This window comes from Mirounga angustirostris, unplaced genomic scaffold (genome assembly GCF_029215605.1).
Source record: "Mirounga angustirostris isolate CCGP_5_RB_7025 unplaced genomic scaffold, mMirAng1.0.hap1 SCAF_13, whole genome shotgun sequence".
In the NCBI taxonomy this organism is placed as follows: Eukaryota; Metazoa; Chordata; class Mammalia; order Carnivora; family Phocidae; genus Mirounga; species Mirounga angustirostris.
Window position 1 is genome coordinate 23212121 of NW_026991721.1, and position 27130 is coordinate 23239250.

Consider the following 27130-nt stretch of genomic DNA (forward strand, 5'->3'; position numbering starts at 1 on the left):
TCAGGCTTGGGGAGAAGTCAGCAAAAGAGGGAGACAAGAGCCAAACCCAACCGCCATCCCATCCCTTCAAGCAGAAGGAGGCATGCCTCACTCTTGGCTGGCTCCTATGGCAGGCCTAGGGTTGACACACAATGTCCTTCAAGCCCTTAATCTAAACTCAGAAGAGGGAGCACTGAGGTAATGGGAAATTAGGCAGAAATAGTATTTTTTTAAAAAAGATAAATTTAGGGTTTCTCATGCTAACGTGCAAGAGACTATGCGTAAAACTCTAAGAAGCCGTGGGTATGTGTCCGTCAGTGAGCGTGTGTGTGGAAAGTTGTGGAAAGAGAGAAAAAGGCGAAGTCCTTTTGCAATTGCACCTAACAACTGTTGAGTGTTCTGTGTGTGTCAGAGGCTTTATTTCCTTCATTTCACCTAATTCCAACCCTCCCGATAGTCCCCTCCGGCTGGTGCCACTACCCTTACTTGACCGATGGTCAGGGAAGACACTGCCTACAGGAGACAAGGCAGGTCTTCCTGCAGCCAGAAGCCACGTTCTCTCCGCTCCGCTTTGCTGCCTTCCAGCAAGTCTTCCCACCCAGACCCCTTCCTTCCCTTGAAGGGCCACAGCGGGTCCCCTAAGAAGCAGCGCAGCCTCTCCAGAGGTCACAGAAGCTCCAAGAGCAAGGACGTGCTGTTGCCCCTCCACCTCGCCTCACAATATCAGATTATCAAAGGCCTGTGCTTATGGGGTAGGGGGCCCATGGGGATATGTATCCTACACAAAAACCCTAAGGCATTGCTTAGTATCCTCCTTTACAAAACCCTACAACCCTGTTGCAACGATGATAAGAGCATGCACAGCAGAGTGGAAAAAACTTGGGTATCAGACGGGTTCAAGTCCCAGCTCGGCCACATTCTAGCTGTGTGATCTTGGCCTTACTTTCCCTGATTCTTGAGTTCCTCATCTGTAAAATGGACCATACCAGCAATATCATAGAGTTCATGTAAGAATTAGTCATTGTAAATACACACACACACACGGTATTTTATGTCCTTAGTACTCAGTGGCGATGGGCAGTGATGATCATAGCTGCTCTCTCATCTATCTTCACAAAAGGAGTGGGAGGTAGAGAGAGTCTGTAACAAATGAGCCTACATCAAATATATTAAAATATTTTAACAAAAGAACTACCACATTTCTGTGACACATACAGATGAACCAAATTTCACAGAACCTATTAAAACTCACAAGAGGGTGCCTGGGTGGCTCAGTTGGTTAAGCGACTGCCTTCGGCTCAGGTCGTGATCCTGGAGTCCCGGGATCGAGTCCCGCATCGGGCTCCCTGCTCAGCAGGGAGTCTGCTTCTCCCTCTGACCCTCCCCCCTCTCGTGCTCTCTGTCTCTCATTCTCTCTCTCTCAAATAAATAAAATGTTTAAAAAAAAAAAAAAACTCGCAAGATAGGGGCGCCTGGGTGGCTCAGTCGTTAAGCATCTACCTTCAGCTCAGGTCATGATCCCAGGGTCCTGGGATCGAGCCCTGCATCGGGCTCCCTGCTCAGCGGGGAGTCTGCTTCTCCCTCTACCCTTTCCTCCTGCTCATGCTTTCTCTCTCGCAAATAAATAAATAAAACCTTAAAAAAAAAAAACCTCACAAGATATGACCTAACTTCGAAAAGTGGTCGGCCACTGTTTAGTTTCAAGATGGAACCCCAAATCCAAGTTAGAGTGACATCTCAGGGGAGAACACCAATTCTGTTAAAGGAAGAAAAAAATCAATTCCTTTACAAAGAACTGGAACAAACAGGTAATTAAGGTGAAACCCCAACTGCGTCCTCTCCCTTCCAGCCTAGCAAACGAATCCCAGCAGCTTCTGGGTCAGAAAGCAAGCAACCATCATGGCACCCAATTTAGACTCTCAGAAGCAAGGCTTTGCGGCAGCTGAGCCAGACGGGAAAGATTACAGAGGTGCTTCCACGTGGCAGTCACTCTATCGGCATGTTTCTGAACAACTGGGGCCTTAGGTCCCTGCGTGGGTCCCTTACTCCCCCCCCCCCCCCACCGGTGAGGTTCTCAGAACATCCCTGGGTGCTCTGTGGGAGGGCTCCTGATGCCATGGCTCTCTGTCACCACTTCTAATACCACACGGGTGTCCCAGGCTTCTTCCAAAACGGCTTCACGACCCTCCAAAAGCTCATGTCTCTGCGATGCGCCTGCAAATGTGATCAAGCCTCCCTCTTAATGCAACTTTCCTGAGTGTGTTCCATCACTGCGATTATCTACACTTCCAATGGCGGGGTTGGGGGAGAACCAGAAGTTTACTGGGAGATGGAGAGAGAAAATGCACTGGGTCTGCATGTGCTAGGTCCAGGTCAGATCCTGAGTTAATCAAAGGAATGAATTCAAACCCTATATCCTATGTGTTAGGTCCTTAGGGGGTAAGGACCATTTCTTAGTTTAGTGCCCGAGGCTCTGAGAACAGGGCCCCAAACACGGCAGATGCTAATGAACATTTGCTGAGAGTGTATGTTGCCTGTTTTGGTGCTAAAGACCATTTTGAACTTTTAAGACATCAAGACAAGAGACAGAATGTGTATAAGACGGGAGAAAGAGAAAAACAGCATCACTAAATTTGTTGACATTTCTTCACTGGGTAAAAATCACTTTGTCTGGATCTTAAAGGATAAACTTTAAGAGATGGCCCGGGTTCTCCTTCCTTCTCTCTCCTAGATCTTCCCCCTTCAAGGATACATTTGGAAAAAAACAAAACAAAACATTTTGTTCTTTTTTAAGAAAAATAAATTACTTGTGGATTAGAGAGAAATGGAAAAGAAAATACTCTTTTTAAAATTCTCATGATACACAGCATGGCAATCCTTAACTTAGACCAAATAAGAGCAACAAAAACTTGGGCTCAGGAAGGGACTGAAGGGAGCATCTAGCCATGCTGCCATCTCCCCAGCCCTGCGGTCAAAATCCACTGGTCACACACAGTTTTGATGGTATTTGGGTGGACTCCTTTTCCAGGAAATGAGTCTCTAGATTTTATTCAGCACGTGTGCACAGAAGAAGGACCTTTGGGGCCAGCCTAGCCCACAGCCCCCCCCATCCCTTCTGGAGAAGCACCTGTCATCCACTTAATGGACCTCTGCCCCACTGTGCAAGCTCAAACCCCTTGACCCCAGGCTGCACTGTCGGCTTAGCCAACTGGCCTGGTTCCGACCCCACACCCTGACGCAGGCCCCAAACTGAGCCAATGGTCTTCTCTCCTGGGAATCTGCAGTCAGGCAGGACCCTGCGGAGGTTAGGGTCCTGTGTGACTGCAGGCTTCGTGGTCGGAAGGGCCTCCCACTTGGGCTTAATGCTCTGCAGTTACTGTTTCAATTCTTATTATTTTTATCTTTGAACTTGTGTTATGTAAGTGAAATTGGGGCCATGGAGGACGTACCAAGTGCTTGGGGTCTCAGCTCCCTTGTGGTCCTGCCTCCTACCACCTCCCCAGGAGGGGTATTTCACACTTGCTCCCCACCCCCTGGTGGCTGGCCCCACTGCAGGGTCTCCCTCACCCTGCCCGCCTCCCACTATCCTCCTATTCCCCAGATGGTGAAAAGGGTCCTGTCGGTGGGGGCCCAGGCACAGGTACAGGGAGGGTAAGGTTGGGTGCATGCCCTGCAGCATCCCGGGGAGGGGCCTGGTGGCAGCCCTCCCCGCCCAGCTGCCAGAGGGGTGGCTCAAGTGCTGGTGGCTCAGAGGGGGGCTCTTGGCCACCCCTGATCTGTGTACTGAGGGTGCAAAGGTTACAATCTCTTGGGGGGTCGCCTGTCCACCATGGGTTGCAGCTGCAGGCCCACAGGAAGGGGAGACTGATTTCCCCACCCTGGTCATGGCCAAAATTTTTATTTTGCACTGGGCCCTATAAATTATGAAGCCTGCCTTGTCGGCTGGTCACTTCACCTAAGGATGTGCCTCCTGGACATCTGTGGAGCTTAAGGCTGCTGAGACCTAAAAGAGGCGGGGAGGAAAAAAAAAAAAAAAGGAGAGAGAAGAACCACCCTTGAATCGGGCATCCATCATGCGTGGTCCTTCTAGGCACCTGTTCTCCCTAGAACTCACGGCACAGCATTCCCAGCCCTTGACAAGTGCCTGACTCCGGAAGGTCCCGAGTATCTGCTCGCTGTGGGCAGTGGTGATGGAGCCTTGGGGGGCCAGAGCTGGAAAGAACCTGACTTTTCTCTGGTCCCACTCCCTGCCCCATGGCAGCAGGCACTGCCCCCCCCACCTCCCCAGGCCTAAGGCTTCAAGCTAAAAAAACACTTACATGAAATAGCAGCTCCTAGGAAATGATTTGGGACTTGGAATGAGGCCCGTGGTTACTTAGTGCCTCGCCCCCACCCCGGAAATGAACTTAGCGGTGGAATACACAGCATTTCAATGAAAGGGCAGAGGAGCCTAGACGTGAGAAATAGCTGACACGTCTATTTTTTCTAAGACATCCCCAAAACAGGCTGCCCATAGAAAAGTGAGGTTCAGCTAGGAAAAATGCAAAACACAAGGCTGTCTGGGGAAAGGCACCCAAACCACCCAACCTTGACCGGGCAGGACAGATTCAGCTCATCCCACTGAGGTGATCACGGGAAGTCAGGCAGGAAGAGGCAGGGGAGGTGAGGAGAAGGTGGGCTCGTCACCAGTATGCACCTCCTGTCAGGCAGGCACCTCCCCGCCCCCACCGGAGGGACTCAGGAAAACAGGGAACCCATTAGGCTTGGGGGTGGGGAGAAGGACAAGGACCCCCATCTTCCCAGGGGAAAGAACTTTCCATACAGCAGGAATTCTGTAAATGTTAAGGCCACTGGCCACCCGCTCTTCTACTGATTTAGCAGTGACGACGACGATGATGATGATGGAAGGACAGGAGAGTTACTGATTTTTACTCTTGTCAGGCACTGTATTAAACCCTCTGCATGCACTAGCTCATGATACCTTTGCCACAAACTATGCCCGTTTTACAGATTAAGAAATCAAGGCTCAGAGAAGCAACCAGCAAATGTGAGACCAGAATCGGCACCCAGGTTGGTCTGAATCCAAATGCAGGTCTTTCTCCCATTCTATGTCCCTGGTCTATTTTAGCAATGATAATAAAAAATACAAAGATACAAATTACCGTATGTTGACTGTTCCCTCTGTACCAAGCACTTTGCGTATAGAACATCTCCTCTAGGAACCACAACCACCTTTTGAAGTAGGCATCATGATCACAACTAGCTTACCACTCAGAAAACCAGGCTCAGAAAGGTTAAGTGACATGCCCGCAGTCACCCAGCCAGTAAGGGTTCCAGCAGGGACCGGGATCCAGATGTACCTGGCAGAAGGGCTGGTGCTTTCAGCCCTCATGCTCTCCTGCCCTGTCACCTGGAGAGACTGTTTACGTCCTTGCCCACAGGGGAAAGTAGAGGGGATCAATTCCCAGTTCACATGAACTGGGAGCTATCTCGGGGGATGTCACTCAGTTCCACCACAAAGCCTTCATCCAGCTGGATCATTCCTGCTGCCCGACCCTGCAACCAGTGTCCCAAATTCTGCCTCTCCAAAAATACTTTCTCAGGGCCTCCCTCTCTGCGATCTACTCACTGTCTAGCAAGGCAAACACCTGGCTCGCAAGCAGATTCCATTCCCAAACGCGACATTCTTTCCGACCCCAGAGGCGTCTAGAAGCATGCCCCTCTCTGCCTCCTGAGAGCTTGTGTTAACCAACAATTCTACTTCAGGCATGTTTCCAGTGATACCAAGGTCTACAAAGGTTCCTGGCGTTGGCACCCAGCCAGTGATGGAAATGGTGGGCCACCTCCTTTTTTCCCCTCTGCGACTTTGAAAGTTCAGTCGTCGTCTCTAAGGATGTCTGCATTTCCTGTGAACCTGGATACCTCTAGATAAGCAACAAGAAGGCTCATAAACACAACTCACCCCTAAGTCCAGAGAGTTCCTAATAAACCAGTTCTGGGGTGTGTGTGGGGGGCGGCGGCGATGAGACCAGACAGAAATCCCCAGATGGAGTGTGAAGATTTAAAACTTGTTACAAATGCTAATTCTTCATTTAGTACCGTTTCAGTGGTCATTAAGAGGGTGAATTGGGGCTTTTAACAAAGTTGTTTTAGGGGCACCTGGGTGGCTCAGTCGGTTGAGCGTCTGCCTTCAGCTCAGGTCATGATCCCAGGGTCTGGGGATCGAGTCCCACATCGGGCTCCCTGCTCAGCGGGGAGCCTGCTTCTCCCTCTGCCCCTCCCCCTGCTTGTGCGCTCTCTCTCTCAAGTAAATAAATAAAATCTTTTTTTTAAAAAAGTTGTTTAACAAGGAAGCTTAAAAACAGTCCATGTCTGTTTCACTGGACACCTAAACAAATAAAATTTTAAAACACTGAAATTTTTTTCCCTGGGGTTTTTCATAGGATGCCGTAAGGGCATCCTTTAACATTAAAAGTAGAACCCAGATTTTTCTCCTGTGGCCAGGTGGCCTGGGTTTGATACCTGCTCTCCCTTTTCCTAGCTGTGTGATCTTGGGTAACCTCCCTTCTCTGGACTTCAGTTGCAGTATCCGTAAAACGGTAAGAGCAAAATCTTCCTCATCAGCTGTCAGGAGGAATAAGTAACGTGGCCTGGGGAAAAGGCTTAGTGCGTTTCTCAGACTTGCGTGGGCGTCAGAATCACGGACACTTTCTGATTCTCTGAGTCTGAGGTGGGGCCTGAAAATTTGCTTTTCCAACACGCTCGCAGATGGCGATGAAGATGCCGGTCCGGGGACCACACTCCTGAGAGCCAGCAGCTTAAGACAGTGCCTGGTGCATAAATGCGACAAAGTGTTAGCCGTCGTGACAGTCATCGCTTTGGTCCTCCTTATAGATCTTTGCCAGCCTCAGAAAAAGTTGCCCTGTTGCTTTCCACGCCTAACAAGTATTTCTCAGCCCTTCCAACTCAGTCGTTATTCCTCGTGGGCCACTGAACCTCTGCACATGTCCCGGTATCTGAACACCGCGTGCATTTCAAGCATCCCCTTTCCCCCCCACACACACACCTGCCGCCCCTCCTCCATCAGTGCCCTTGAGCCCGGCTCCTGCCGGCTCTATGGGAAATCACCCAATTTCATACATAATGGTTTCCTGAACACACGTCCTCGCGTGGAACGAGACACTTACATGATATAAGGAGGAGTTCTGCTCCCGTAGAGCTAAGAGGGATTATAAAATCCCTAATTAATTACACCTCATCTGCGGATGATATACTTCCAGCGTTTTGCACCTACATGTTCTTTCTTTCGCAACTGAATGTTCACTACCCTAAGGCCAGTGAGGCTAAAGACCTGCCATGTCGGCGTGCCCGTTGAGTTTCATCTTGATCTCAATTATATGAAGACTTACGGTTATCAATTTCACCAGACCCATCCTTTCCACTTACCTTCATAAAATTTGAGAGAAGTCCAATAAAAATATTCAAATAATTGCAGAGAATTCAGGTAATTGTCGAAGGGATGAAGTATGGCAGAGCTGCTGAAAGATAACAGGGCGGTCTGTCGGGCGGCCCCCCACGAGAGTAGCCTGAAACATCCAGGGGTCTTTCTCAAAGCCCCCAGACAGGGTACCACCCTATTTTCTCCCCTCACAGCAGCCAAGGAAAGCTTCCAGGCACCCCCTGCCCCACATATTTACGAACTCCACAATGCCTTTCTTCCAAGTAATGGCCAAATCCGAAACACAACCTGTAACAATGTTCTCACCTAAAGGCATCATCCCCTCCCCTCTTCCTTGTCTTTTCGCTGGAGCTCAGCCCACTTGTTCAACACTCCATCCCTTGCTACCCTCTGTCCACCTGATCATCTTTTTCCATTTGGGGAATCCCATCGGTTGGAGAAGACTTCCCAGGCTGACCAAAGAGGAGCTGAAACTTTTCTCCTCTATTCCATTTGGGTTTGGGAAAAAAAAAAATCACACACAAGTGATTTTCCCCACTTTTTATCGTCTCTCCACCCAGCTAGCTGTGGATTCTAACCAGTCCCATCTTTGCCCCCTACAAAATCTACTTATTCTGGGCTTCTTTGGAAGCCCTTACCATCCATTCGGGTTTTCAGTTAACACGACACAGTGTGGTATGCATCTGCATGGATGCATCTACATCCCTGTTCTGTCTGCAATCTCCAACTCCACAGTGGCCACGATGCTTCGATGTTTCCTCCTTCGGCTCTGCCATAAACCCTCAATGAATTTTCCCTGATAATGAAGAGCTAAGGAGGAAACTGGCCTCCTGGGACTCACAGATATGGGTAGTAGGGGGGAGGTATTTGTATCAAATGCTACCAGGTCATCCATCACCTTTAGGCATTAGGGTGACTAAATTTCCCCCTTTCCTAGGTACTATATCGTTCAGAGCCACTGACAATAGACAGAGTTTCTTTTATTTTTTTAAGATTTTATTTATTTATTTATTTGACAGAGTCAGCGAGAGCAGGAACACAAGCAGGGGGAGTGGGAGAGGGAGAAGCAGGCTTCCCGCAGAGCAGGAGCCCGATGCGGGGCTCGCTTGGGACCATGACCTGAGCTGAAGGCGGACGCTTAACGACTGAGCCACCCAGGCACCCCAGAGTTTCTGTATCAAGCAAAACCAAAAGGAATTTAACTTTCTGGGCTTAGGGGAAAGCTTGCAGCAGCCACAGCAACACCAGCAGATACAGGAACATAGAAAACGCTGTCTGCAACTCCTCGCATCCCCATGCCCCGCACCACCAAAGTGGTTAACCACTAATTAGGTGATACAAAAATGCATAGCATTTCATTGGTTTCCAAAGTTATAAGGAATGAATTATCCCACAGAGCTGTCTCTATGATACAGAGTTCCCCTGGGAAAACCCAACCCTCCTTCCAGGCGCAATGCAAAACAGAGGGAAAAAGAAAATGCTGGAAATGTCAGATTTTGGGGGGATCAGTGTCTTCTGGAAATCTATCTGTGCTTCTGTGGCTCAGACGGCCTGTCTCCTGTGTGTCTGTAGACACAAGATAAGCACTGTTTTTCCACCTGCTTCCCCTCTGCCTTCACCTCAGGTCATTTTCATTATTCTTCGCTGAAAATATTCTTTTGTGACTCTTTCTTTAAAGCTACAAAGTGAGAATGTTCACTTTCAGAAGCGGCATCACAAAGAAGGCTTTGTAAGTAGAGATGTCTGGGTTGGGGGTCTGGGTCCCAGGAGATGGGAGTCCACTGCTGAATGCAGATGCCCAGGAGGGGGCCATCTGTCCCTCCACATAGATAAGCCCAGTGCCCAAGGAGCCCATTCATCATCTTCACCAACAGCCACATCCATGGTGTTGGGGTCTTCCCTGTCCACCCCTGGGTTCTGTTCCTTATTTGTCCCCAGACCTTCTGCCCTCCTCCTTGCTGGAGGAATGTTCTTCCTGGAGCCCATTCAGACTTTCCATCTGCCAGTGGAATGTGAAGGCTGGCCTCTAGAACCCTCCCTCCTGGATGCCCCTCCTCCCCTCCATCCTCCCTCATGGAGAGTTCTACTTGGCATGGCTTTGGGACCAGCCCATTTCCAAGAGGTGCCTAGCACGGGGCTCTCCAAACCCGAGTCTCTCTTGAACCACCTTCAGCATTTGGCCATAGCCAGGGCCGCCTAAACTGTTACTCTTTGCAGACTATTTTTCTTAAATCCATCCGCTTTTAAAACATACATATGTCTAAAAATGAAACTATAGTAACATCAGTTGCCATAAATAGAATGTAACTCAACCATCAACTCAAAGCAAAAAAAAAAAAGGTTATGAAATCCTAATTAGTGTCCCTAGCTGAAGGCTCTACACTTGAGGCCTGCTCTGTCTTCCTGAAACACGATCGCCAAGTCCCACAGAAGTGTCAAAGACTCGCAAACCAAGACTCTCTCTGGCACAATCAGCAGCGCTAAAGGAAAAAGAAGGGAAATAATTTCCAGCCACGAAGGTGAATGTTATTTAACGCCCCTGCCTCTACCACCTAAAATCATCTACCTCCCTCTCCTGCAAGAAACTTTACTGAGTATCTCTTCTATGCCAGGTAACTTCCAGGGACTGGGGAACCAGACACCATTTTTAAAAAGGGCTCTGCTCCTTACATGAGACTTAAAACCTACATTTAAGCAGACAGCTCGACAGCGTCCAGGCTAGCTCTCTCTCCCGTCTAGCACCCTACACTAAGGAAAAACCAGATTCAAAACTGTGAAAACCAGTTCCTACCCCACACTGTCAGACTCACTCTTCACCAAGCAGTTTGTCTGATTAAGCTCTCGATAGAAAAAAAAATGACATGTGGTTATTAGTTAAGTGTTTGGCATACTTTGTAAGCAGCATTAACCGCCCCCCAAAACCTCAGGGCTTCCCAGATAAACAAGTCCCCACCCAAATGCCCTTCCCCACCCATCCTAGGGGTAAGCCCCCTGTGCCAAAAGACAACTGACATTTAAAACCCGATGGAAACCACACCAAACGCTGTTTTAAATGTCAACGAGGAAGGCGGCCGGCTGGGCAGGTTCCTCCAGGACTGATTGAAAAACCACTTCTCTGGAGTTGGATTTAAAAATCAATCCCTACAGAGAGCAAGAGGAGAGGCTGAGGACAAGACTGACCTTTGAGTCAAGGGCAACAGAGATGATTCACATTTGTAACTAATTACCTCTTTCTTAATCTTTACGTTTGTCTCTCCCTGGACCCGGGCCTTCTTTCGAGCAGCTGAGACATCTGAGCCAACTGAATTCCAGGCTTCCGTTGAGTCTTGCTTTGTCCAGATTTATAGCGGCCATTTTCTGCTCTGTGCGTGTGTGTGCGTGTGCGTGCGTTCATGTGCACGCACATGTGTGTGTGTGTGTGTTTTAAAGGACTGACATCTGTCATTCTTTAAAAGTGCACATAAGGGGCGCCTGGGTAGCTCAGTAGGTTAAGCGTCTGCCTTCGGCTCAGGTCGTGATCCCAGGGTCCTGGGATTGAGCCCTGCATCAGGCTCCCTGCTTAGCAGGGAGCCTGCTTCTCCCTCTCCCTCCCCCTGCTGCTTTCCCTGCTTGTGTGCTCTCTCTGTCAAATAAATAAATAAAAAATCTTAAAAAAAATTAAAGTGCACATAAAAGTTTAAGCTTCCTGAATCTTGGTAAGAAAAAAAAAGAATGCCTGTGTTGTTTTTAAGACCTAAAAACTCTTTAAATGGTCTTAAAAGTATGTTCTCCTTGGATATGGAATAACATCACCAACCTGAAACCAAGATGTTTTCTGTTTTTATGTTACTTTCCCATTAAAAGGGATGGATGACACCTTAGAATAACAAATATGCATACATATAAATTTAACGACCACATTACTCTGTCTTCCTCTGTGCTCGTCACTGTTCCTGACACTTAACAAATAATAATCTAGTCGGTCCTCACAACAACCTTGTAAGGTTTGGTCCTATTACCCTTGTTTTTATAGAACAGAAAACTAAAACACAGAGAGGTAAAGCAAATTGCTCAAGGTCACACAGCTAGTACGTGGCTATGCTGGGCACTGAACCCAGGTAGTCTGGCTTTAGGGGGCATGATCTTGACCACTCCCCCACTCTGTTCCCCCACTTCCCTCCCCACACACTATGTGCCGAGTACTTTACGGATATCATTTCATGTAAACCATACAATGACCTCTAAGGTAGGTCATATTTTTATTCCCATTTTACAAATGGGGAAAACAAGGCATCTTGCCCAAGACCACTCAACTAATAAGTGAAAAGCAGGAACTCTGACTTCACCAAAGTGTCACCCAGTGAGTTACTCAGTCAAACAACACGTCCCCATGCCCTCCCCCGTCCCCATGTGCCTGTGGTTAGAATCAGGAAAACCACCTGTATCAGTGGATTAGAGACCATCTTCCAAGTGAGACTGGAACCTTGAATTCAATAGCCCCGTAAAAATAGGGTTTTGGCAGGAGGGATGTCAGATCCCCTGATCCAATCATCTTTAACAGGACAGACCGGGAGGCTTAGCGACCAGAAACAACTTGGCTGAAGGATACCTACAGTTACAGTGATTTAGATGCCATCCATGGGGGTGGGACGGAAGGTCACTCAAGCAGCAATTCTCTAAGTGTGGTTTGGGGTCCCACGAGAGATCCTTAGACCTTGCCCACATGGTCAAAACCATTTCCTCAGTAACCCGAAGCCACAATTTGCCCTTTTCCTTGCATCCTCCATGGGTGTACCGTGCGATTTTCCAGCGACTACATGATGTGCAGTACCGCAACAGACTGCATGGGAAACAGATACGAGGATCCAGCTACCTCCTCTGGAGCCAGACGGTGCAGAGATTTGCAAGCATAAAACAATGCCACTCTTCTGTTTTGTTTTTTTTCTGAAAAAGCCATCTTTCATAAAAATGCTGTTTAGGCTAATGTGTAATAGGTTTATGACTTAAATGAATTAAATATCTTAAAGTTTCTCAGGTTTCATTTCCAATATCGTGATTCAGACAGAGATAACCCAAATAAGTGGTCATTTTTAAGAGCACAAAGGAGTCCTGAGACTAAAAAAGCCTGAGAGCTGCTGCCCAAGATCATCATCTCCATAAAAGGAGGGACCACACTGGCCCTGCCCGTATCAGGGACTCGGTGTCCGTAATTTTGGATGTTGAAGGAATGGTACATGCATCCACGTACACTATAATGACAGACACTCAGACCCACGCAGCTTACCTGGAAATAGTCTGTAATGAAGGATCCAAGCTCACTCTTCAGCAGCCTCCTGGGGAGAGAGAAACACCGTCAAGCAGCCCTTGATGGTACAGCGCCTGGTGTCTAGTTCATAGATACGTGACAATGACGGAGTGCTCGCCAGTGGTACAGGGGCCAAGGCGAGGTCTAAGAAGGGAGTGTGCTAGGCTTAGTAATACCTCTGCACAAGAGTTATTAGGGAATTCAGGCAATGGAAATCCTACAGGGGGATCCAGGCTGCCACAGAAGATTCTTTTTTTTTTTTTTTTTAGAGAGAGAGAGAGGAGGGGGGAGGACAGACAGAGAGGGAGAGAGAGAATCCTAAGCAGGCTCCACACCCAGCGCAGAGCCCAACACAGGGCTCGATCTCACGACCCTGAGATCATGCCCCAAGCACAGGAGAGTCCAACAGTGTTGGTACAGGCAAGACAAGGCACCTGGCTTCATGTGAAGGGGGGGAAAAAAAAGCAAAGAGGAGAAAGACTATAATTTTGGAATCCTCCACATCTGCAGACTTTATGGTTTAAAACACAGTTGCCATACATTCTTCAACCCAAGATTGTGAAATATGTGCGAGAGGAGAGCAATCATTATCCCACCCATGCAGATAAAGAAACGGAGGCTTAGGGGCGCCTGGGTGGCTCAGTTGGTTAAGCGACTGCCTTCGGCTCAGGTCATGATCCTGGAGTCCCACATCGGGCTCCCTGCTCAGCGGGGGGTCTGCTTATCCCTCTGACCCTCTTCCCTCTCATGCTCTCTGTCTCCCATTCTCTCTCTCAGATAAATAAATAAAATCTTAAAAAAAAAAAAAGAAAAGAAACGGAGGCTCAGAGAGGTCCTCGGAATAAGCCGGTGGCAGAGTTAAGATTCAAAGCCAAGCCTTCTGCAAATTCAACATCTTTCCCCATAATCCCACCCTGTCTCTCCTCCAAATCCACCAGGACATTCAACTTGGTGCCACGGTTGGGCTGGTCTTGCCGCTCATCCCCGAGCGACTGAGGAAGCCTCCAAAGGGGGCAACAACTGGGAAAAGAGATTTTACTCATCCAGCCACAAACATTTCTTGAGCTTCATGTGCCAGACATTGTGCCGGCACCAGGTATGCAGAAGTGAACACAGAGAGGAGGTCTCGGTGCTGCGGATGGAGAGCATGCTCATAAATACACTCGCAAGATGATCTCAGAGTCTTGAGAGCTCGAACGAATTTTAAACATAGAGGTATTGGCACCAGACCCCTTCTCCCTGTGACAAATCATGGGACTGGCCCCACTGCTATAGCTCCCCAGAGCCAGTGAGTCCCCTGGGGGGTACACTCTTCACCACTTCAAATGAGTGCACTGACCCATCCCACCAGTCATGGTCATGAAGGGGCAAGTGCTCAGGCTTCTGACAACAGCTGCCGCTATCCACTCCCCCCCCAAGAATGCGTTCCCCACATGTCACTGGAGGGGAAACAGGAAGTTACAGCGAGGTATCATTAGGCGCAGACCATAGACGCAACAGGACTGCAAAAGAAAAAGAGGGAGACCTCCATAATCTAAATTCTCATACCAGAAAGACCCCTGGAAAGCTGCAAACATGTGCTGAGCTAGGAAAATAAGTTCTTTTTCCCACGACCGACAATGTGCGTGTGGTGGATACTGCATTTTGAAATCCAGTATCACGGCGGGCTCCTGGAAGGTTACCCCACAAACACAACCCAGCAGCTCTCCCAGATGTGGGCAGGTCTGACAAGAGGCGGGGGAACCTTCATCAGTCAGCAGGCCATGGGCCGGGCGCTCATCACCGCTCTGGGAGGCTAGAGCCTTCTCTCAGGCAGAAACAGAAACCTAGTGGGCAGCCCCAGATGGAGGCTTTCAAACAGGAAGAGTCAGGGAGGCCGTTTCTGACTACTAGAGGGGAGGCACCCCTGAGCAAGGTCTTCATGGCCACCGGGAAGCCTCGGAACCACAGGCGAAGAAGCCAAGCTTCCTCAAAAGGTGGAAAAACACGTCCTAATAACAACAGGCTGCCCCAAACAGAGTTTCCCAAGCACGTCTTGGGTACTCATGATGCTGAGGGACGGACACGGCTCTGAGACCAAAGAATGGGTTATGGAATTGGTGTCCCCGAGGAATCCAAGCTGGGAAACTGTGCTCGTGAAGATGCTTTGGGTAAAGTGCAAGGAGAAAGAGGTCCGTGGGAAGGGTAGTCCTTCAAGGTCAACTGCTATGGGAAACCCTCCCGGACCACAGTGGAGGAGGGATCCACGTAAATGTGAGCATCGTTAATCAAGGCTGGACGTGGTTAACAGGTGATGACTGCCCAGGGACTTTTCAGGGCAGGACTTGGGAGCATCACCACGCTACCCAACCGAGGAATCCGAGAAGCACGGCCCCCGACCGATCAGGGGAGGCAGAAAGGCTACAGCTCACAGTGAGGGGAAGGTACAGCACCTTCCGGTCCTGCCAGGGCTGCCACCAGCCGTGGCCACGGCCGGAATTCTGCAGAGCATTACAGGGAGACAAAGCTTGCGGGAGAAACCGGCTGATAAAGGAGCAGAGGCTAAGGAGGGAACTTGACATGGCTGCCAAGACAAAGGCACAGCGGAAAGACTGGAACTCCTAGGACTGAAGCTAGAAGCAGCCATACCAGGAGCAGTGAGATGGTGATGGAGAAGAACGAGCAGCGCAAGGCGAGGACCTCCTACTATTGCTGAGTGTCCCCGGCTGCTTTTCCATATATATATGTGCTTCTACCACACTGGGAACTCGGATCCTCGGTCCTTTACTGAGGAGGAACCAGACACAGGAATCTGCACAACGATCCGCCTTCTATACTTTCAACCTAATTAATGGACTATTTCTGACCGGGTATGGTAAGAGAACCAGACATGTGTCCTTTCCTCAATTCCTGAGTTCAAAACCCTGTCCACTAGGTCTTGTTATATAGACTTAGCCGAACAGAATAGACCCCATCGGATCAGTTAGGTCAATGTTCTGTTGTCCTGGGGGCGAGGGGTGCCAATCACTAAGTGGTTCTGTCCCTTACAAAACTTGTCCTACTTCGGAGCATGTTTTGTGTTAGACAAGGTCACTGCGTATATGTACGGAGTTTCTGCAGCAGCAAAATAAAGGAATCAACACAGATGGGCACCAATAAAGTACTTGCAAAAAATTGTATCATTCTTACAATGGAATTTTATGCAATTGTTAAAAAAGAGAGAGAAGAATTCTAATGGTACATAAAGATCTAGGTTATATTAAGTCTTAAATAATGCAAGATGCTGAACAGTGTGTATAATACGCTACCTTATGAAAAGATAAGAGAAAAATAAGAATATGTATTTTTATTTACAGAATACCAATTAACTCAGTTGTCACATCTGTTCTTTGAACTTAACTGCTCTGGAACAGCGATGTGATTTGGTTTCCAACAGGCCCTTTGAACTGAAATAGATAGCGCCTTGATTTTCAAGCAGGCGAAGCACGAATGCATTTTAAAAATTACATATAAATGCACTGGGCTTTGTCCCCTCCTATCCATCTCCCCAAGTAAGGAGCTGGAGAAAATTGAAGCTGTTGCTGGAAATTAAGTAGGGCAACAAAACACTTTAGCAAACTTTATTCCCTGAAGTTACGAGGAGATAGAGACCCCAGTCTGTGGACCTCCTACAAATTGCTGAGTGTCCCCGGCTGCTTTTCCATATATATGTTCCTTCCATATGCATAAAGAAGGTCTGGAAGAATGTCCGATAAACTGCTGTTATAATAATTCTCTTTGGGGGGGGTGTTGAATGAGAACTGGGTTTCTGGGGTACAAGAGATGGAGATTCTTTATGGTATAACTCATTATATATTTAAAATTTTTGTATCCTGTGAATCCTATGAAAAAAACATTTAAAAAATGTTTTTTAATTTAATTAACAAAAATCACCACCAGGGTTACTACCAAATGGCTTGCAGCCTAGAAGAAATTCTGGGAGGGAGTTCCCATCAAGGTTGCAATGTCAGGAAGCAGGTGCTCCCAGGGATCGGAGAATCCCACAAGGCCGGAGAACCTGCCAACCCAAACCCAAACTCAGCCTGGCAGCCTGAGAATTCAACCCAGAGAGAAAAGTGGGGAGGAGGCCAGAGCTGGCCCAGCCATCGGAGAGCAGATTGCCGCTAAGTCATACTGCAAAATCTCCATCCGGTTTCTATACTCGGCATTTATTCTGTTTGCACTTGGTTTACAAGGAAAGAGTACTTCTGAAAAACATGATCTTAGCTGAACTGAGAGAAAGAGGGATTTTCCACGCCTCTGTCTTGATACACCATCTCCAGGGGGGTCTCGGCAGGAGCTTCTCTCCAGAGAGAGAACAGAGATCCACAAATTCATTCGCCAAATCACAGCCATTTTCTGAACACCTGCTCTGTGTCAGACATGGTGCTAGAAGGGACGAACGGAGCCTGGACAGAGATTTCTTCCCACCAGGGCCACGGTCTCGGCAGGCACAGGAGCACCATCTTCCCCAAAAACAGAGAGTACAAGTATCAAGCGGTTAGAGGGGCACAGACCTAAATTCAGAGGTCAACTCACCCTCTAACCTTCCTCATTAGCTTTGCCAGTTTAGTTTGCAAAGCACAAGAAAGGAGAGCAAAGCAAGAGGAACGACAACAGAATTGACGAGCCTATGGTTTGTGGTTCCCTAGATGCAAGAGATGAAAACTCTCATTGCCGATCCCTAGGATGCGTGTTCTGGCTAAGGCACAGGGGCTGAGAACCCGGCAGCCCCCTTCCACTTTCTCCACCCTCTCCTAGGGTGTTTTCCCTGAAAACAGGAATGTAATTCCTTACTGGAACAAATAAATAAAAATAAGGAATAAGAAATAGATTGCTCCTAGGATGGAGCTGGATGATCCCCGCCCTGCGACTGAAGTTTACTAAGCACTTACTAGGTGCCAGGCACTGCAGTCCACAACATACACAACACCTGTTTCCTCCTTTAAGCCAAAAACAAAGCCATAAGGTCGTAGTAACACCTCCGCTTTTTATTTATTTTTTTTATTTTTTAAAGATTTTATTTATTTGAGAGAGAGAGAATGAGAGACAGAGAGCATGAGAGGGAGGAGGGTCAGAGGGAGAAGCAGACTCCCCGCCGAGCAGGGAGCCCAATGCGGGACTCGATCCCGGGACTCCAGGATCATGACCTGAGCTGAAGGCAGTCGCTTAACCAACTGAGCCACCCAGGCGCCCACACCTCCGCTTTTTAAACACAAGGAAAACAACCCTCAGAGGCCAGTACGGAGGGTGTGCAGCAAGCACAGGACAGAGATGAGAGAGGCCTCATGGAGTGTGAGGACCTGGACCAAAGCCTGTTGTCAGCGATCACCTTTGCAAGTCAACATCACTGGTCAGTCCCTTGTACCCGTTCTCCAGCCAGAGCTCAGGGGTAAAAAGGATACCACTCTGCGGATTACCGCAAGGGTTAAAGAGTTCATCCTGGACCAGTTAGTTCCCAGAACAGGCCTGGCGTGCATAAGGCTGGGCAGGTGCATGCTGCCCAGGGTTGCAGACCCTGACACCCACACTCCCAAGAACTTGATCCAACAGCTTCTCAGCATCTTAAAAGTACAGCCGGACCAGCCCATTCCCAAGCCTGCATGAGGGACCCAGGTGAAACTCACGAAGGGGGCCGGACACTAGGGCCAGACCTCACTGAATGAACAAAGGGTAACAAAGGTAGGATGGTGGGGAAAAGGTGGCTTGACTAAGATGGAAGTGACGTCCCAGCTCACGGGGCTCCAGCTTCGCCTGTGTCACCTATGTGGCTTCCAGGCACACAGAATCCTGTTGCTAACCACCACCAGCAGCAGCCACGGAGCTGGAAAAAGGAAGTGGGGACCTGGGAGTAATGGCAAAGGAACGCTCACATGGGTCCAACCCACAAGGGAAACGGGGCACGAAGTTCAGTCAGAAGCCAGAAAGGCCACAAGAGGGAAAAAATGGAGAACCACTCACTGACCTGTATTATGTCACCCCCTTCTCCCCGCCTAAGGCTGACTGGGCTAGACACCACCCCAGATGACACGATTTCCTGTTATTACACAGACCCGCCAACTCGCCCCTCACTGTCTTGTCAACTCAACTTCCCACTTCTGTGGGCTTGAAGGGTAAACAAGGCTGGGCCAGAGCCGGATCCTGGCTGGTGGAGAGGCACGAGGACCCCAGGGGGGCAGGCGGCGCAGGAGCGGCCCAGAGGATGGAGAGAAACCACCTCAGGTATGGGCCACCGTGTCCCTGGCACACGGGGAAAGACCCAGAGCAGCAAAAGCCCAGGGGAGGAGGCAGCAGTTTGGAGACAGGAGTCACGGGGCTTATGGCTCCCCAGCATCTGTCAGGACGGCCAGATGAGCTGTTCAATATTTCCGTGTCATCTGGCTACTACGGGCTGCCCCAAGTACTCAGGCCCTCCAACCTGGCTCCTTAGCAGGATCCAACCCAACCTCCTCATGATCAGGCCCTGTTCCTGATACTGTAGCTGCTCAGTACCCCCCAACCTGACTGCTAACTCCCCCGAAGGTCACCTCCCTCAGTTCTGCAACAGGACATATTTTAAGGAGGTGGCCTCTTTGTGCACTGACATGCAAATGCCCCTTTCCTCCTTGGGTCCATTTTACTGGGGCCCACTGGAGGGGGTGTCCATGACTCAGGTAAAATGTGAAGACTCCCATACCTCTTGCTTTCCTGCACCCTAGTGGGTGGCAGTGGGGACAGTAAAAAAAGATGGGAGACCACCAACAAAGAGCTTCCATTGGCCTTCCTTTTTTTTCTTTATTTTTTAAGATTTTATTTTTGTGTAATCTCTACACCCACGGTGGGGCTTGAACTTACAACCCCAAGATCAAGAGTTGCACACTCTATGGACTGAGCTGGCTAATCATGTCACATGCACGATGCTAGGCAGTTGGCACGCAGCATTGCTAATCCTCCAGTGCCTCTGTGGTAGGAATTTATCCTCATCTTGCAGATGGGGAGACTGATGCTCAGAGCCTTGCCCGGGGCCATATAGGTAGATCCTCACCCCAAATGAGGCCAACCTCAAAGTCAGCCCATGGTACCCCGCATGCTCACAGGAGCAGGTGGGTAAGGTGGGTGAGGGACGCAGGCAGACATGAACAGTGGGGGCTGCAGCATGCTCCTCGAAAGCCAGCAGCCAGGCCTTGGCTCCCCCTGACCAGTCCCAGGCCAGACTACACGTCCAGTGTTACCTGATGTGAACTTTCCAGAGAGGCCTGGATTTTTAGGGGAGATACCCACATTTCTAAACACCATATGGGCCAACCACCACCACATGGGTCAGCCCCAGAGGTTTCCGATTTGTCACTTCCCTCCCACCACTCTTCCCGCCCCCAAAGTCAACCAGAGCAGACACAGGGACAACACATATACTTGGGCAGAGCCACCGGAGCCAAAAAGAGACTCCACCTTAAGCCCTCCCAAAGCAGGGTCCTCAGAAGACAATGTCCGGCCTACCTCAGGATCTGGTAAAGAATCTTTCCCCGGGGACGTCAGGCCTTGGTCTGGACAGGGCGGGCTCTGCATGCCCCTTGCGGCCTGCTTACTAGGTGTTTAAGAACACGGGGGGCTCGGGTTCAAATCCCAGCGTGGCTACAGACCGGCTATGCAACTCTGGGCAAGGTGTCCCAGCTCGCTGGGTCTCTGTAAGACAGGGATACAGTACCCGCCTCATAGAGCTGTGCTGAGTTTTAGAAGAACGGACATATTTAAAGCACACAGAATCGAGCCTGGCACATGCTAAACACTACACAAATGTCTGCTATCAGCATCACCTCGGGGAGCCTCGCCTCAGACTCTGCCAGCCTGTGGGCCTCATCCAGACTCTGCTCCTTCCCAGCTCTCCCTGCCCCCCCGGCAGCTGCGGGTCCCGCGACCGTCAACAGACTCCCTCACGGAGATGGGAAAACCTGAGGTGCATTTCCCTTCGGGGGTGAGGGGGCTCAGGCAGCCCAAATGACTCAGAAGGAGGGCGTTTCCACTCAGACCCGTCAAAGATCAAGCACAGTTCTTGGAACCTCCTCTTTCCTTGAAAATCTCTGGGGTTTCCTCCACACCGCCCTCCCAACAAGAACAGTAACAGGGTGGTTGGAGAGAGAAGGAAGAAGTGAGTTTCCTGCCTCAGGCCTGCTGCAGATAACTCATCTCTGGCTTCCGGAAACCTCGCCTCTGAGCATTCATCTCTGCAGAGGAAAAAAAATCCTGGGGAGGAGCAGGGGTGGTGGGGGCATGGAGACAATATTAACAAGGAGGTTATATCCTCAGTTGCCCTTTCCGCCTGACCCTTACCTGCTCATCCTCCAGATTTCAACTCCACATTTCACCTTCCCCCAAATAATTATGAACCCATCCTCTGCACTCCCTGGCACTCTGGATTCTGCTAGCACCCCACTTAAGAACACGGAACCATCATCGCCTGTGCAGGGCCCCGCTCTCACTCTGCAGGCAGCTCCCCAAGAGCTAGAACCACCTACTTCAACAGCCTCCCCCAAACCTGGCCCAGTATCTGGCCCAGCATCCACGAACATCCATTGATGACAGGAATAAAAGAACCAGTGACCTCTGACTTCTCCCTCCACACAACCCCCCACCAAGCAAAAAGTGAAAGCACCTGCATGGGGTTCTTATAAGAACCAGTCAATGAAAATCATAGGTTTCTCACACTCTGCTAACCCTTTGTGGTCACACACCATCGGTAGAGTCGTTGGCTGACAAGAATGTTCAGGAAGAACGTGCTCTGGTGTGTCAGGGAGTTTGGCCACTCTTGTTCCTGGGAGAGCTCACGAAACCCAAACCTCAGACCCAGAGGCGTCCCCACTACCAAACTGCAGCCCCATCAGCAATGAGGCCGGGGTTTTTACAAACCACATCAATGTCCCACGGAGAATTTAAACCAAGAGGACATCCAGGACCAGCTCCAGTCAGGGCAGATGGAATTTTAGGGCAGGCAGAGTCGTAAACTGTGAGGACCCGGGATCTCACTAGAATAGGTCTATTCTAAAGGGTCATCTTCTTGCCTTTTGGGATATGACAACATGCAAGTCCTGCTTTCTAAGGCAATTCTGATCTATGGTCTTCATGCTGACTGACCATATGCCCTGACTGGTTTGGGGAAAATGTGCTGCTTTATTGAGGTGTGACACTCCTGACGAATTTGTTAAGAGGTCTCCACATCCTTCCCTTGATCTAATAACAACGTGTTTTAGAACTTGCCCATTGTTACCAAGATTCTTCCTCATGGCTACTCCAAAGTCTACCTGCTAAAATTTAAACTGGAACTCACTTTTGATGACCGAAAGACCAGGTGTTTGTAATGACTGCATTATAAAACCTAGTTACATAAAACCTCTATCTTCCCAGTCACCCTTTGCATCCACCCACGTTTAAATGAACTCATGCTTCCCAGGCACATACGAACCCCACCATTAGAAAGAAGGCCAGGGTTGGCCAGGGTGACCCGGGGACACTGATTTCAGCTTTGATTCTGGATTTGGACAATCCATCAAAGTTTATTACCGTTTGGCTTGAGTAGAATGGAGAACTGAGAGAGTCATTTCCTCTCGTTCTTTTCTCTGTGGAAAGGACAAACAGCAGGGCCCTTGTGAGAACTCAGCCTCACCCAAACTTCAAGTCCAGCACGTTCTTGGAGGAGCCAGTCCTGGACCTCTCTATTTCGAAGTGAGGTCACCGCATCCAAACTGCTAGAAGAATCTTTACACAATACCGTCCGTGTGGTGAGTCACCACACTGCCCTGCGCTCTCATACCTGGTCCATCCTTTATCACTTTATTATCGCTAACATTTCACAAAGATAGGAGTAATAACGGCTAACATTTATTACGCATTGGACCCTGTACTCATGGCGTGTTTAGCATTATCTAGTCCTCCCAACCACCGTGAGGTTGGTGCTATTATTATCCCCATTTTATAGAAGGAAAAACAGAGACCGAGAAAAACAAAGTAACTTACTTGCCCAAGGTCACACAGCTAGTCTAGTCTTGATTCCCAGTCTCTCTGACTCCGGACACGACTCTCCCAACAAGTTAAAAAATTCTACTGGACCTGGCACAGATCTTCTGGCACAAAGACCTATCACAACTGACTGCCAAAGTGGGCTTGAGAATCACTGGTCCTCTCTCCTTCCACATTCTCTTACCTACATTCCTATTGCCCTTCTGCCCCCGCCCCCTCATACACACACCCTCCGTACCAGGCATGCTTCAACCCTGTCGGGTTTATGGACCTGCTTCCAAAAGAGAAAAGAAAAAGGAAAATCAAAACCCAAATGTCTCCACGAAGGTGAACCAGAGAGGGGCAGGTCTATTCTGGCGTTTTCATTGCTGAGATGAGGGACAGTTGTGTTCATTCCCATGCAGGCACCTGCAGATGTGGGCATGTGTGCAGGCTGGCTCACCTGACTCCACTTGGGACCAGGTCACACTATGCCTGGCATGCCTTGCACGTTCTCAGACTCTGAGTGTCTGTGATGTGAAAACCCATCTCCATTCTAACCACTCTCCTGGAGAAGGCCAGAGGAGAGAAGGTCCAGAACATCGGTAGCTGCAACTCTGGTTTTTGACAGCTTTGACATCTCCTGGACTTGAGCCACATCCGGGCAATCAGTGTCAAGCCCCACATGTATCTCTCACCAGCCTGAAAATTGCTCAAAACATAGGAAGAAACAGCCAGCCGCCGCCCCCCCCCCCACCCCTTAGACCCAACACTGGAAGGGAGTGTTGGGGGGGATGTCATGCTTCTCAGAGGGGTGTTAAGAATCTCAGCCCATGATGGAAGATGGGGTCCCAAAGGCCTCATGAAAGGAAAGCAGAAGGCCAAGAACATCTGCTTAACCTTTCTTCCAGTCCGAAACCCCTGACTCTACAATATGTTGCAAAGAACACAGGTATTGCTCTGGACTGAACTGTGTCCCTGTCAAACTCCTATGCTGAAGCCCTCCCCTCCCCGGGTGCTGGTTATTTGGAGATGGAGCCTTCGGGAGGTCATTAGGTTTCGATGAGGTCATGAGGGTGGGGCCCTCGAGATGGGATTAGTGTGACCTTAGAAGAAACCGGAGAGCCTGCTGAACACAAAGGAGAGGCCCTGTGAGGACACAGCGAGCGGGCAGCCAGGAACCGGGCTCTCACCAGGAACCGAATGTGCTGGCCCCTTGACCTCAGAATTCCCAGCTTCCAGAATGGTGAGAAGTAAATATTTACGGTAGAAGCCCCCCCAGCCTGTGGCATTGGTTATGGCAGCCTGAGCAAACGAACACAGGTGTCTGAGACAGGGGTTCAAATCCTGACTCCACCCTTTCTAGAGCTGGGTGACCTTGGACGAGAGTTTATTTTTCTTATCCACAAGTTTATGGATAAACCACGAAACAGTGGTCGCCTCACGGGGCTGTGAGGAGGGTCGGGCGGGCTGAGAGGTGCTCCGAGCTTTTCCAGACTAGCTCCCTTCCCCCACTCATGCGGCCTTAGTGCTAGGTCAGCCCCCCACCCCCACCAGCAACGCCTTCACGCACGCTGGGGCTCCTCTTGTCAATGGATGGCCTCCCGGTCCCATTCAGCCCACAAATGTGTTTTATTTGACCTGTACTAATGTTTGGGGGAAATTCAGATTATTTATCAACGTTTAAAAGCCAGGAAATTTCACATAAAAGTCTTAATTTCCGGTTGAGAAAGAAGTTGACATGTCACTGGCTCCGCGTCCTGCCAGGGCGATCCGCAATCCCCTTTCAACAGAGGGTGAACTCTCACCTCCCTGCATCCAGGCCAGCCTCCCGCCTTCAGAAGACGTGCTGGAAACCTGAAGGCTTCTGAGTTAGCAACCCCCTGGGGATAAAAGGGCTGGTGGAATCTGCCGGGCCCAGTACTTTTCCTAGCTGCCCACAAAGATTTTAAGTACAATTTCAGGATCAGTCTCCCAAAGTGAGGAACAATGAGCACGTTCCTGAGTCACTGTTTTATTTATTTATACTTCCACTGTGAGCTAAAGAACCCTCCCGAAGAGGCCAGGATCTTAGTTCTTGGAGTAAAATAGAATTCTTGCAACCCAGGGGTTGGCTGACCCAGCTCTGTCCCTGTCACTTGACTTCATGGGGTCTCAGCTGCCTTCTCTGTAAAAGGAGGCCTTGGGCTAGACAAGCTCTATTGTCTCTTCCCATACTTGTGTAATTACTATGTGAAATTCAAGCTCCTGGGTAGAAATTCAACACACCTCAGTTTACTTCTGAGCCCTAACGGTTTTAATGAAAGCAGAGCTCTTAAAACACCTCACTGATCCTTAACACAGGTCTTCACTAAATGTAAACAGGACCCAAATAAGGGCTTTGTTTATTGTTCTGCCCATTCCAGGGTTGGGTCTTTAGCCTTGATGTTCTGCACTTAACACACCAGACAGGAAAGAACATCAGGGCATTAAAAGGCCTGATGCACAACCTCCCGTCCCCAGGAGATCCTGGCGCTCTGGGCTGTGCCTGCCTCTCTGTCCAAAACACAAATCCGACCATACCACCCATCCCCCAACTTCTGGTATTCTCTGCTCATGGGTCTTTTCTTGGATTCTTGCTCAATGCCACCACAGGACCTTTGCACCTGCAGTTTCACCTGGTGAATTCCCACTGGTCCTCCAGAAGAGAGCACGAGTAGGACATCACTCGTGGCCTCAGCAAGATCAAGTCATACAGACGTGCTTTCCTCACAGCAGCTGTCGAAGCCACACTTCTACGTTTTACAGGTATGGTTAGTTGACCAATGAGGATCTCCCTGACTTAATATAAATCCCAGGACAGCAGGGTCCACCTCGGTCTTTGCTCAGTGTTGTCTCTCCGGTGCCTGGCCAGTAAGGCGGCACTCAAATATTTGTTGAAGGAGTGAATAAACCTATGAAAAGCTGACACAACTGGGAAGATTCTGGACGACAAGAAACCCTTCAAGGACCACATCTTATTGTGGGTTGTATCACCCAAACCATAATGACAGCGACAACACGCACAGTCATAAGAGCCCCCAGTACCGAGTGAGCTCTGACCCTGTCCTAACAGTTCATTTATACAATAACCCAACTTAAATCTTCACAAGAATCCTGTGGAAGTAGGCATATTTCCCATCCGTGTTTCATGTAAGAGGACAAGGGCAGCAGAATCCCAAGCACACGAGGCCATCTTGCCGAATGTGGCACCTAATGGTTAAGCAGGGCACAATCCATATTTACAGAGTATGTGACATCTGCCCTATGTCAACCCACCCCCTGCAGAGGCCCCCCTACAGACACTATACACAGGAATAAATGTATGAACCCTTTGTGGACCGGAAGTCTAGATAGATAAGGGTCTCAGAACTTAGTAGCCATATGAGCCAGTAAACAGAAACAACAAGTTGTTTCGACAGAAACAACAAGAACCAAGCAGACAAAAACTTTAAGCTAAGGCTTCCAATGGGGTGGCCCCCACTGCCCCAGCTCAGACCCACGGTGGGAAATGGTCCCTAACCGAGCCATCTACATACCTGATGTTTTCGTTCAGTGCATAGAGCTCATTGCTTTGCAAGCCGCCCCCTTTGAAGACATTGATCACGGCAGTCTGGACACTACAGGAGAAACAGAAACGGGCCCTCGTTAGAGGATCTGCCTGCCAAGGGAAACCTCAATAAGCAGCTCAGGGCTAAAGGCAGATGTAAGGGCCAGAGAGCCCATGGCACAAACATGGCCCATTTTCCATCCCTGGAAATGCATCATTTCCTTTCCAGGGTCCTCAGAGAGAAAAGAAGACTGAGGCCAAGAGGATCCCAAAGCAGCCCCTCTCCCCCAACTTTCTCAAAGGCGAGCTGGTGTTCCTCACTGGCCTCGCTGGCAGCCCTAATGGCAAGCAGCATTCATGAAGGGCAGGTGGTGGGATCTGCTCTCAGGACACTGGGCCTGGAGGGATCCAAAATGGCGCCTGCAGCAAGCAGATGCCAACGGTGCCCAGGGTTCCTTCACTTAGGAGGTCCCTGTCCTCACAGGACAGCCTGCATGCCTGGGGCTGATAGGAAATGTTAATTCCTTGCCTTTTTGGTAGGGTTACCTTGGAAGAGTTTCATTGAGGCTAGCCTCTCTTGCCCCTTCCGTTCCCCTCCTGTGAGGTGCAGAGGCAGTAGGGGGCTAGTCCCTGGAGGGGCCACAGTTAAATCTTGACACCACGTGCTCTGGGGCACCAGCCCAATATTTCAGCAAGGAGCAGATTATAATCTCATCTTTATCAAGGATCCTAGGTCTTTTTTTTAAAAGAACACAGATCCATTCACAGCAAAACATGTCAGAGCCCCTCTTCACCCCCATCATAATAAGAGTTGTGCAAAAATGAGACAATCCAAGATGATTCAAAGTACAAA

The 27130-nt window shown here is 49.4% G+C and overlaps 1 protein-coding gene across 11 annotated transcripts in view; it reads right to left on the bottom strand.

Moving 5' to 3' along the window:
* PRR5L (proline rich 5 like) overlaps window positions 1-27130 on the bottom strand; it is a 72366-nt gene that overhangs the window by 24454 nt on the left and 20782 nt on the right. For 10 of the 11 annotated variants that reach the window (XM_045893889.3, XM_045893888.3, XM_045893886.3 and 7 more), the window contains exons 3-4: window positions 26267-26347; window positions 12702-12750 (exon numbers count right to left, since the gene is read on the bottom strand). In XM_045893889.3, coding sequence (XP_045749845.1) covers window positions 12702-12750; window positions 26267-26347 — 130 coding nt within the window. The remainder of the gene's footprint in view (window positions 1-12701; window positions 12751-26266; window positions 26348-27130) is intronic. The other variant, XM_064576627.1, reaches the window with a different exon arrangement.